The 13,433-nt window shown below is 36.8% G+C and overlaps 1 protein-coding gene across 9 annotated transcripts in view; it reads left to right on the forward strand.

Annotated features, from left to right (window-relative positions):
• Positions 1–1,168: 1,168 nt before the first annotated feature.
• Positions 1,169–13,433, forward strand: part of unc13a (unc-13 homolog A) — a 71,158-nt gene continuing 58,893 nt past the window's right edge. For 5 of the 9 annotated variants that reach the window (XM_031904660.1, XM_031904665.1, XM_031904667.1 and 2 more), the window contains exon 1: positions 1,169–1,377. In XM_031904660.1, coding sequence (XP_031760520.1) covers positions 1,356–1,377 — 22 coding nt within the window. In that variant the 5' untranslated portion in view covers positions 1,169–1,355. The remainder of the gene's footprint in view (positions 1,378–13,433) is intronic. The other 4 variants (XM_031904666.1, XM_031904669.1, XM_012954752.3 and 1 more) reach the window with 2 other exon arrangements.

Here is a 13,433-nt window from a genome sequence, read left to right on the forward strand (position 1 = left end):
TGGGAGTAGCACCATGTAATTCTTGAGAATACTGTAAACATTTAATAACATATAATAAACATATTAACCCCATATGTTATACAAGGTAGTAGGTTTGCCCAGGTGCAGTAACACATGGCAAGCAAAAACATTTTTTGCTTTTAAAGTGACCAATAAATGCTTCATTTTCATTGGTTGCAAAAGGTGATTAGACGAACGGTTAACATCACATCTTTTGCTAAGTTCCAAATATCAATTTTAAACCTATGCTAAATGATAGGCTAATTGTATTAATGCCAGGGCCGCCGCTCCCTATAAGCAGAGTACTAAGTCCGCATAGGGCACCAACTCCCAGGGGGGCACCATCCCAGCTGCTGCTGCAAAAAAAAAAGAGTTTTATATATTATAACATACCCCCCAACACTGTCCCGCTGGTTTTTATAGTGCATCCCGCTGTCCTGGATAGTCCAATCAATCTATGGGGGCAATTGAGGGCACTTACTATGGGGGCATTGTCTATGGGGGATATTGCGGGCACTAATTATTTTATTTTTACTTCCGTGATATTTGGGGGAGGGGGCACAAAAGTAAATTTCTGCTTAGGGCACCCATTTGGCCAGCAGCGGCCATGATTAATGCAATAAATAGTCTCTGATGAGTTTGCCAGTCTGCAGCACAGGTCTTCAATATTTCCATTAGGCCTTTCTATATATACCGTATGCTGCTAACCAGGTTATTATTTTATTTTTTATTTATACTTTTTCGATAGCAGGTTATTATTTAATATAACCCCAATGACTACTCCATTCGGCCCTTTATAATTTGTACACAAAACGCGTATCCTCGACCCTTACTAGAAAGCTCTGTATAGCAGTAGTGATGTAAAACCTGCACTATCTCAATTGTAAAACATATATATATATACGCCGGACGTAAAAACAGCAGCGGGAGGGCAGGGCGACAGCGACCCTCCTGGGAGGGGAGAGCCTGCCGCTTGGGCATGCCTACTATACAGAATCCGTTTTGTCCTAGGTCGATAAACCTCGTCTCATTAACGAGGGGCCGTATTGCAAGAATAGCCTCATCGCCTCTTTTCTCAATGACGTGTAGCGTCGAGCAGACGCCCCGTCTCACCCACGCCCCCCCCTCTTTCGCAAATCAGGTGTGTTCTCTCCCTCTCCCCCACCCCTTCTCCTCGGCTCCCAGCGTGACGTCAGAAGGAGCTCTCCATAGCCTTGGTGCTGAAGCAAAAAGATGGAAGACTCGGTGCAGTGGGAGTGATAGTCATTATGTCCAGCTGTAGCCAGAGGAGGGCACTGACCAGCTAACCCTGCTGAAGGAGGAGTGGGCATTTTGCCTTCTCAGGACCGGGTACCATGTCTTTGCTTTGCGTGGGAGGTAAGTCTTGCAATGGGGACCCCATATCTGGGTGGGTGTTGGCTGGAGATTTTCTTTTACTATCTGCCATCCTATAGCACTGATCCTATACTGATCAGCAACAGGATGTGACATTGGTTTGATGTGTTTTATGCATTAAAAAATTATTTTTAACACACATACATATAAAGCACCTATGAGGCATGGAAATGACAAGCTATACAATGTTAAATGTGTGGTGTTATTGGTAAAATAGGCAGCTTATAGATAGGTAGCTAGATGAGGGATCTCTAGACTGCAGCCCTCCAGCTGTTATTGGACTACAATCTCCAGCATCCATCAGACACCCGTAAACTGGATATCATCAATGTAGGAAGCCAGCCTTGCACTGTGTATGGAAAGATACATTCTGTAAATATAAAACTCCACTTCTGTACTGAGGGAGTATGGTGCTTGTAAGGCCATTTGTTTCAGTAAATGGGTGAACCAGGGTTGCTTGGGTTTTTCACAAAAGGAATTTTCCAATACTTTTATTTTTTCATCATCATTTTTGGTTGCATATGTTTGCACAAACACCCAAAGGTAGCATGAATATACCTATACTAAATCGGTTAGCATATATGTGTATAATTAATAGCATGTTGTAAGTAGTTTATGTGTGTGTGTATCATTAATGTGTGCAAGCAAATGATAAATACCCCTGTCCTGAGATACTATGCAGCTGTGCCATTTCCAAGATCAACATTTTTATCATATTTTAATTCAAATATGCATATTTTTTTCTGCTTACTCGTCTACTGCACACTTGCCACTTTCTCCCTGACACTGTCACACTGTACATATTATTTCTGCTCCTATGTAACATGCCAGCTGCTCACAAATCTTAGTCACTCTTGATGGTTCTGCAACATTGCAGCTATGTATTTCTTCAAACATGACTCTTGACCTGTTCTCTATGGTTGCTCTCTCAATCATTAATCATACATAAATGATAACTTAGCACATCCAGCAGTGTTAGAGTCCAGAATTAGAAGAGGAAAGTCCCCTGCCTGAATACACAAAAAAATGCTAATCCACACACCTGGAATATTTTAGTACCCTTTATGCAGAACCTTTGTTGTGAAGTAAAACATGGGGCACTTGCACCCAAATCATGGCCACCCCTGTGCAATACATCTGTCCATGTCATGTACCATATTCAGCAGTAATTCTTTTTGTGTGTAGAGATTGCACCACTCTTTACTGTTGTACTCTTATAACACAACCACTCTCACTATTGCTTTAGTATTGGTAATGTGCACATCATTAATAATCCGCCACTCTCCCTCCACTCAATATACTGTCATTCTGATTGTACTCTAGCACTACCCCTTAGCACTCAGTCTGTCCATGTGCACAAAATATTTTAATAGTGCTGTGTGAGCTGATTTTTCTAATATACAGCATTTTTCTGGTCTGGATTACGTGGAAATTATGGTGTTCTCCAAATGAGCGAGTGGGCAGACTTAAGGTCATAAAAAAAATTGATGGCTACATCTGTCCCCTGGTTGGACAGCCTTGGTCCTAGATAACATTCGAATTAACTATAAATAGGCTGTGTAGCATGCTATAATGTCAAACTAACTACCTGCAGTATATCTCCACCCTTTCTTCACATTGACAATGTACACCCACATTCTCTAGCTATCTGTTTGCACAGTTACTACATGCCATCTACACATGTTACATACATATTTTCTCCCTTGATGCAGCCTCCTCATACAGTATGCTGACTTTACACACCCTTCATTTACTGCTGATTTTGCTGCTTTTACTGTGTCTCTGAGCAGTTTTTTTTAATAGAAAATGGCGAGGATGTGTGTGCAGACATAGTGATTAGTTAAGCAACACACACACACATATATATATATATATATATATATATATATATGTGTGTGTGTGTGTATTTGTTGCTTTTTTATAACATCTGTAAATGACTCCATTGGTTAATGCATGTGTTTTGGGTTTTGAGTTTGCCATAGTAGTGGCTTTATGACATAAGATACCTTTTGCTTTTTAATATAAAAGATATGTGGAATGTGTACAGAAAACCAGCGAAAGCTTGTTAAAGACTAAAAAAACATTGGCACCTGTCTATATCTAATACAGATATATATTTCATTATAATAATTAGTGAAAAGATGTTTCTAAAATAATGTTGTATTCCAATTTTCTGCCATTGTTATTTGTAGAAATTATGTAACTACTGTATATATATATATATCATTATATCATATATATGTTCATTTACTCGGGAGTCAGAGCATCTTGTCTGCAAAGAAAGGCTGATTTTCTTCAGTCAGTCTTTTATTTATCCCTTGTTTTATATGAATCTCCATTCATTCTTTCCCTCACTGTCTCGCTTTCCGCTGAATGCATTGATTTCCTGTAGAGATCTGGGGATGGTTTAAATAATAGGAGGCAAGCTGGCGTCCCTCCCCCATTCTCCTTCTTATCTCTTCCTCCCTGGGGTTCTGAAGCATCAGCTGAGCCGTGAAATAAAACAACTGCTCACACAATTTTCTAAAAGAGATGAAATGCCAGTACACCACATAGACAGAAAAAAATGGTGTACATATAATGTAATGGTAATTTCTTGACTTCAAATTGTATGTAGACCACAGGTAATCTCTCAAATATTGTTTGATGTAAAAGATTTCAGAATTGTTGGATATAGTTCTGTGTGATGTGTTGGCATCCAGACATATTCAATAAATCATTTTTTCAGGAAGTCTTTGAAATTTGTATAGACCATGGTCACTTTTAAAGGTCATGCCCAGTTTGTAGCCAAGCTCACACATCTTTTGTACCTTGTATTTGCTCTCCTCTGCATGTTCTACATGAGCTAGAATAAGGATCTTGCACCATACAGTTTAGTCAGTACTGAGATAACAACCTGTGCAGAGCAGAGACTCAAAAAGAATGCACCATGCATTGCACCATCTTTCAGAAAAACATAACTTTTGCTAATAACATAAAATCAAATAAAAATGTGTTCATAAAGCTAAAAATAGCACCAAGGTGTATAGTAAAGTTAAAACAGTGTAGGTGACAGAAAAATGTAGCTTTAGCCATTATCTTCAAAAGTACAATCTATTCACATGTGACAGACACCATCACAAACTGCTAGTGTACAAGCAGTGGTAACAGTACAATTTAACCACAGGCCAGGGGTTGGGAAATGTATCCTAACTTATAAAATGTGCCAGTGCATACAAACATAAGTGGGTGCTTCTGTATCCAGTTGCCTAAAAACTCTGCATCAGATTGGTAAAGCAGAGTGGTTAGAGCCACTATGTAAATAGAAAAGGTATATTGCAATCAAAGGGTTTTTCACCAGCAACTTGTCTGATGAAAATGTCTGGCAACATATGTATACTTGGTAATTACAAATTCAGTCTTACCGCAGACAGAGGAAGCAGGAAGGGGTGTCCTAGCTGACTTACCTATGGACCTACTGTCCATCTTTGAATATTTGGGTACCATGCACTTTGAGCCACTGACAATTTCTTCAAATGAAACCTTTTGTAATACTACATAGCTAGTTCTTTGAATGAGTTGTCCCCTGAAATATTTAAAACATTTTATGGACCTACACTATCAACTCCCATACAGTTAATGTACTTACACATCTTTTTGTCAATATAATATCTGATTATCTCACTTAGCCTTCTTGATTGCCTCTTTACAACACCTGTAGCATGAACCAGGACATTGAATAACCCTGGCCGTGATGTTCTGGGACACCAGGACAATGTCTTGAAATCAGGAAATCATGCATGGATGGGAGTCCTAGTGTTTGATCTAACTGTTTGGACTGATAATACTATTAAAGGACCAGAAAAGCTTTATTCATTAGGTACTAAAATATTAGGCACTTGCAGTGAAATCAAATTTTTTCCTTTATAGAATAAGCTGCACTGGCCCAGGGATCTGAAAAAGAAAGAAATGTGCCTCCATCTTACCTGTTTCTCTCCGGATGCACAATACTGGTGCATAGTAACACTTTTCTGCTTAATACACTACTGTGAATGCACAGCCCTAATTCTTTGCAAGGGTCAACTGAGAGAGAGAAACTGAGAGAGAGAGAGAGAGAGAGAGAGAAAGAAGGGTAAGATGGCCATGCAGCATTCTTTAGAAATTTCCAAAAGCTGTTGCAGTTTTTCTCAGAAATGGAGCACCAGCCTGGGATAAACACAAAGCAATCGAATTCAATGTGGGGTGCATTACATTGAGCCCTCTCCTCCAGTGAATTAGTTTATCCTCTTCTTTTAATTATCTAAATGCACACTTTTTTAGACGGGTCTAGTTGCTACTTAATGTGGCACATGTATCTGGACATAACAAAATCTGCCCATGCATGGGAGGGCACTTGTCCATATATGAATCCAAAACAGCAACCCCAATCTGATTGGGGTGTTTTGATGGGAAAATAATGGTGATGAAAATCCCATCGGAGAGGACTGCATTGAACTGGGGATATAGTTCTCTCCTGACAGGTCTGCACGAGTCTCCATGTAATCCAATCATTGACTCACAGGACAAACATTCACAATAAGCCAAATTTAGCAAGGTTTTCTTGAATCTTAGCTATAAGGAAAGATTTACATGTAAAACATGTAATAGAATTCTTGGTCACCTGTCTATCCACAGTAGGTTGTCTATGCATTTTCTTACAGTGAAAACCATTGTTACATTTATGAGGGCAGTATACAGGTTTTCAAACTGTAACCCATTAGTCTGTTTGTCATGTCTATATGTGATACATTTAAAATGTCATGTTTATTTGTAATAACACAACATGTTTTTCAAATGATCTTTACAGCCTGTTTATATGGGGTTTGGGACTAGTCCACGGATCAGCAATATTCAGTGTATATAATAACAATAACCTTGTATTTCTCATTGTCTAAAATACATGGAGTCATTTTTTAAACTGTGCATTGTAAGTGAGTATTGCTGAACAGTCAATTGAATGATGAAGATAGTGGGTTGTATACTAAAAATGTAATTATCTACCTTACAAGAACCTAACATGAAGTAGCTACAGTATCTCTCTTTGCCCTGTTTTGTTCAAGAAATAACAAAATCAAAGATTTTTTGTCAATAAAACATTAGGCAAAAAGTATGTTTGGCACAAGCCGTGTTCACTGATCTCATGTTACCCCTTTAATGCCACTAAAGACTCAAGCAGCAGCCATATTCATGTGGCCAGATTTTGGATAGTAATACCTTCATACAATCATAAAGCACATGGAAAGTACATATATATTTAGATCTAAAATGTCCATTAAGCAAATTTATATGGAAGACAAAAAATAATGTATACTGGTTCTTAAGTTCAAAACTACCACAGGTATCAAGGGATCGTTTGGCAAAGTTTAATTTACCAGACCAGCTGATGAGCATGGACATAAAAATGTAAATTTGTCATCAGGAAGAGACAATGAGATACGCAAGCTCCCAATTAATTTAGAAGACAAAAATATCCCACCTACACTGATAGAAGTTGGCACATTTTAAGTTAATGACAAAAACGTGCTTTCTTCACAAATACAGCAGGAAGCATTTGAGAATTCTAATTTAAGGAAATCATCTGAAATGTTGCACTGTTTATTTTTGGTTTGAAAACATTAACAAGAGTGCTTCAGAAGGCTATGTTGTGGTGCTTATGGGTATGTAAGGGTGTTTGGCATTGATATTGAATTGTGTGCACTTTTTCCACTGATGAAGAGGGTGTGAAGCCCTTGAAATGTTTGGTCTGTATGTGCACTCCACAATAAATAGTTTTGGAGGTATTTTTTACACCAGCAAAAAATTGTTTTGTGTGGATTTCCGCTTTCTTTTCTTTTGCCTATGTTGACTATAAGAACATTTAGAGACCATTTAGGATAGGCATTTTTTGCAAGTAGAAGAAAGAAAAAACACTGTAGAAGCACATATCAGGGGTAGTTTAGTACATTGAAATCCATGGCTCTTTATCGGTGCATTAAAATCATGGCTCTTTTATTAAGAACAAACCTTTATTGAAGTATACCCAGTGAATGCTATTCATGTGTTAATCATTCAAGTTCTAATTCACTCCCTCTTATGTTATGTATTAGCTTCTACAGTTCTCGGTTCAGGGCAACTTCTGGGCTTGTATTCACTTGGGGTGACAATTTGCCACACAGTTCACCCCCCAACTTGTGTTCATCACAACATCACAGCTCTGCCCTACTTTGTATCTCTTGTCTTCAAGCATTTACTCATCATTGTGTTATTATGCTATTGTAACAATTCAATCCTTACCTTTTCTCATAAACATACTCAAGACTGGTAGTGCTATAGTTATTTTCTGAAATTCCATTCCATGTACCATCAGACTTTCTCTCAATCTTTTATCCTTTAAAGGACAAGAAAAGTTAAAATCTAGCATTCTTACTCTAACATTTAGCACCCCCAGTGATTATAATAGCTTACCTGTTATCCCAGTATGGTGCTTCTGTTAGCAGAAAACTTCAGTGACTTAGGGTTCTTTTGTAGGAGCACCATATAGCAATCTTCTTCTATTGCTTCTTCATTCTTCTGTTGCCCTGGGCCAGGGCATGTGCAGTAGAGTAAAAAAGGTGGCTTTTTGCTTAAAATTTTGCATTTCATTCTACTGCGCATGCTCACCCACCTAACATTTGGCGCCCCCCAGTGATTTATCTTTAAACAATATCTTAAAGCACATTTCTTCAGTTTTTCATGATACACTATAAGCACCTGCTAAGCTGGTGAAGTAATTTTTCAAAAGAAATGCATTAATTTATTCAGCAGATTTGACACATACATCAAGGCATATTAATGTTGCCACCTTGTTTTTACATGAGCTAACACAGGTAAAATAGGGTTTTTAGCATTAGCATTAGCTCTTTGGTAGCTTTTCAGTCATAATGGATTTAGACAGATTTCAGTCCAATATGGGAAAGAGGAACAAAGAAATAGCAGCTGGCAGATATATAACTATTCTATTGGGTAAAAACATTTGAACCAGATCTTAGTAGACAAAACTAATTCAGAAGCAGTTTTGGTGCTTTGTTGATAGATCCGATGGCAACAGCTCAGAATGCCATTATGTTTCTTCTTAAGAACTTGGGGACACATTTTCTAAAACGCTATAATTTCTTGTTTTTTTTACATTTTCAAACTTTGCTAAACTTCATTTTCTCTGCGAAAACTCGACTTTCTTGAATTATCGCTGAGAAAATTCTACTCTTTTGAGGTATTGCACAAAAAACAGCATCAAAAATACAAAAAAAAGGATGACAAAAGTGACAAAAGAAGGATCTTCAAAGAAAAGGGAAGGGACCTCTGCCATTGACTTCTACATGAACTCTTCACATTTAACCTGGTGAATTCTGATTTTTAGCCATTTAGATGCATAGTAAATCTCGAAAAATAGTTTTTTCCCTGCAACTTTTAGCTCTAAATATCTGAAAAATATCAAGAAAAAAAATCCAATGGATAATAAATGGGCCCCTTAGTATTAATAATCAAATTGTAGGATAAGCCAATGTTTTGTTAGCATTTTTAAATGAGACAGAAGTGGCTGTAAAAGACATACAGATCTTAGGGTTATTATAAGGGTTATTATTGTTTGGTATTAGTATTTAAAGCCTTGATTAAACATACTTTTAAAACAATTCATATAAAAAAGTCCATACAAGATCGTTTTAAAATTACATTTTTAGTTTTCAATGAGAGTTGTGCTTTTCGAAGATATCTTGTAATGTTGTATTTTAGGTTTATTGATGCTTTTAATCAAGCTATGGTTTGAATAACAAACTGGATAATGATTATAGCAGGACCCTGAACAGAAATAAAAATCATGATATAGAATACAAATTTTAAACTGAACCTAATGTTTCTTCCTAGAAAATACTTTTTTCATTATTCAAAAAGCATTAATTAAAATTGGCAGAATGTTTAAATCTAAATGAAAAATATTTAGATGTTTAGGCTTTATTATTAGGCTGCTTAGTGATCACCAGTACAACTGTACATATCACCTGTACATATAACTAATATTTATGGTCTCTCTTAAACATTCACTTGGGAAACATAAGCGACAAAATGCAGGAAAAAAATCCCTTCCATGTATAATATATATAATTCCATATATAATAATGGTAATTGTGCTGACCCTCCTGATGCAAGTGTAGGGCAAGTGATTCTTTTTTTCAAATGCTTACTGCAGCAGTAAGTAAAACAGAAAATAATGCCAGATACCAGACACCATATACCACCATTGCTAGGGCTAGCTTCCCCACAATCTTGTCTGCAAACAGTGTTCTGTAAAATGTGGGTGGTCATAGTTGTTGTAGATGAAACGTTATAAATTATGGCAGCAAGCAGACACCCACCATTTTTTGGGGCAAATTACAGCTTTTCATTTTCTAGGTTGATTTTATGTCTGATTCTGTTTGCAAAAAAAATAATATGCTTTAGGGTAAGTGCCTCTGCCCAATCTTTTCCACCACTTCTCTACCCTTGTATCCCTCATCTCCTGCATGCTGGATTATAAGTTGACTAATTGAAATACATATTTTTTTTTCTCTAAGGTAAAACATATAATTATTTGTCATAACCCGGAACATAAGGATGGCACATCCTTTGCATTTCCTGATGCTGCGACCTGTAAAAAGCCATTTTGCATAGATCGTTCCCCATGTTATCAGGTGTACTAGGCTTTGAATGGAAAAAGCAGTATCTTCTCTCACAGTACTGATTGCTTTGAGCACCAACAGTATCCCAGTAATAAGAACTGAGAAGCTGACCTTTTCCCTGATACAAGTTCCGGATGTTATTCTCATTTACTCTGGACCCTGCATTTTATGTGTACAGAACTGTATAAGCAATAACATTTAAAATGACTGTATGTGTTGTTCATAAATATGCAATGTATTAGGAAACCACAAGAAATGCAGATAGCAAGTAAAGTGCTTAACTCTGCAGGAAATTAAATATATTATAGCTTGCCTCCTTTGTTTAGTAGCCTTTAACTCGATGATAGCTGTTGCTGCTCCTACTTGTTTTGACATAAAAAGTGTCTTTAAGACCTTAGTTTGATCTATAGCCATTTCAGATGCTATATGGTGAACCCACTAAAATGCATTATACACCACAATTGCTAAGAACTTAAACCATCCATTCATTCATTTAATTGACGACATGAAGCAAAAGAAGAGCCATTTTTATTTACTGTAAAACAAAATCACTGTTGCAGGCCATAAATGTACAAAGAACCCTTATACCTAAGGTTTTGAAACTGTGAGGGGACTCGGCAACTGATAAAGCTATCCATTTGTATGCATGTCATAGCTCAGTAATTTCACACATAAATGAATAAAGCCGACCATACATGTGCAGGAGAGGCTTGGCTTGCTATTCTTTCCAGCTTTCAAGTGGTGTCACGGAGCTCACAGCAAAATAACTATTATACTGTGACTCTAAAATGTTATTGTTATCCTTACTTTTTATAGTATCTTCTATTCCCTCTTCTATGCCTTTCCTATTCATCTTCCAGTATAGCATTCAAAGCACTGCATGTTAAATTGGAACCTACCAACCAGATGGCTAAATAATTTAAATAATTTGAAAAATTATTTACCCCTAAACCCCCCCTCCGACATCCTCCCCTGAATGGGCGTATGTGAAATGAGTAAGGACATCGGCGGCCTGAGAAGCCGCAATGGGGTTGGGTCTGGGCCGCTGGGGCATTTTTCCCGTTGTCCCGCCGGCCCAGTCTGACCCTGCCTTTAAATGCTTAAAAAAATTAAGAAGGAGAATAAAAAGAAACAAACTAGTTTTAACAGTGACCTGCTACACTTTAAAGCAGAATAAATGAATCATGGTAGTACATTAGAAGAGTGTGCTTAAAATAGAACTTTGCATTCAATATCACATTTCCAGAAATTATATATATACTTCAACCCATGCATAATTAAAGGGTTACTGTTGCAAGGATAAGAATTTACTTTTGCCAGAAAACAATATCTTAAATGGTATTTTCATAAAAGGTTATAACTCTGTGATGGCAGTATTGCAATAAAACTTGTTTTTTTAACATACAGGGCAGATTTATTATGCAGTGTAAAAACTAGTGACAAAATTTTCACCAGGCTTTGCCGTGTGAATAACGGCATAAAAACGGTGTACATTTTTTACATGGTTTTTTTCTACTAGAACCTAGGTAAAATCAGGGCATAAAATTTGGAGTTCAGACGGCAAACTTCTCAATTTACTTTACACCATTTTTTTGGCAAATTTTGTTTTACACAGCATGATAGAGTATAGATAGAGCCTATGATAGAGTATATGATAGAGCCCCATAGAGTATTCTTTTTGAAAAGATTTGTTAGTCTGAGAAGCTATATAAGCTATATAAAGAAAGAAACACATAAAGGTTATTGGTATGGGATCTCTTATCTGGAATTTTCAATAGGATAAGGGTTTGCACACAGAAAACACAAGCACAGTGGTAGTATTAAAAAATAATCCTTTATATAATATGCAAAAATAATTTTAACAGCAATCAATTTTAGTTACAAGATTACAGAAAATAATACATGAGATTGTAAGATAACACATACCACAAAATGTGCATAGGCAAAAAGAAAACACACAAGTTAGCAGATACACTTGCCAAAGATGAGAATTACCCCAGCGTTTCGGCAAAGGGGAAGATCCCTTATCTGGAAACCTGTTATCCAGAAAGCTCCAAATCATTGAAAGCCCATGTCCCATATAGTCCATTTTAAGCAGATCATTATAATTGGTGGCAAAACAATCCAATTTGGTTTATTTAACAATTAAATAATTCTTAGTAAACTAGGTATGGTGATCCAGATTTAGGGTCCCAAACATTCTAGATAATAGGTCCCAAACCTGATCCCTACGTACATTGAAAATCAACTCTCATTTCATTTAATAATTATACACACATGTAGACTGGGTGACTGGAAGTTATGATATCCAATTAACTGGCTGTCAGTCCACAGGAAAGGCATATTCTCCATTCCCGTTTTGCCATAGATTTCAGAATTTAAGATCTGTATAAAGATCTGAATAAAAAGTTCAGCCTCCGTGGAACATAAAATTTGAGATAAGCAGCATTTCAGGCATGTGAAAAAATTAGCTGTCTTTGGATGTCAGCCCAGCATTGGTTTTTCAATGAGCAGATCGGGAGCGACAAATGTCATGGGGCAACAGACCAAGGGCAATATGTGGAACAGTGTGTTTTCTGTTGTCCTCATATACTGGCCCCTTGGCCTTATGTATTTTTGGCCAAATGGTGACCCAACTTCAAATCCTGCCATCCCCAGCAACTGCTGCCTGCCTGTACCCGATAAGTCTCTTACACAAACACCCACTTACTGTTACACAAACACTTTTTGGGGGCTTTTGTTTACAGCATTTATATACACACACAAGAACAACACATAGTTTGCTGTACACAAAAACACATTTTGATGAAAAACGTGACCCAGTGTGGCAAGTATGATTTCAGCGATTTTATTGCATTTATCATGGTTTTTTTTTTTTATTTTATCAATGCATTTTTTTTAGTTCTTTAGTTTTTATACTGGATTTTTGCATGCTAATCTCAATGTTCAATAACTTATGTTATGGCTGTTTTAATTCCATTTTGTGATTTATTGTATTCTGCTTTTTCTGGATTACTTATTTTTTCTGTGTATTATTTTCATCTTAGGGTCTCTACATGCAACATAGTTTGCATATTGGGTATCAAATGAAACATCTAGCCTTCATATTTATGATGCTTTATCTTTGCACCATAGGGCATCTTTTATTTTTATTTCTACTATCGGTATTTCATATATTTTGTTACAGAAGTGGAACTACACAAAAATCCAGGCATATTTAGAAAGCCTTCAAAAAGTTAAAAATGTGCTAAAGTCATCTAGTACTTACAGCAGATAAAGTCCAAAATTTAGCCGGCAGTGAAAGGTTAAAGAAGCAGTACTAAAAGAGCATTTCCATAATGCAAGATT

Source organism: Xenopus tropicalis, chromosome 1 (genome assembly GCF_000004195.4).
Source record: "Xenopus tropicalis strain Nigerian chromosome 1, UCB_Xtro_10.0, whole genome shotgun sequence".
Classification (NCBI taxonomy): domain Eukaryota; kingdom Metazoa; phylum Chordata; class Amphibia; order Anura; family Pipidae; genus Xenopus; species Xenopus tropicalis.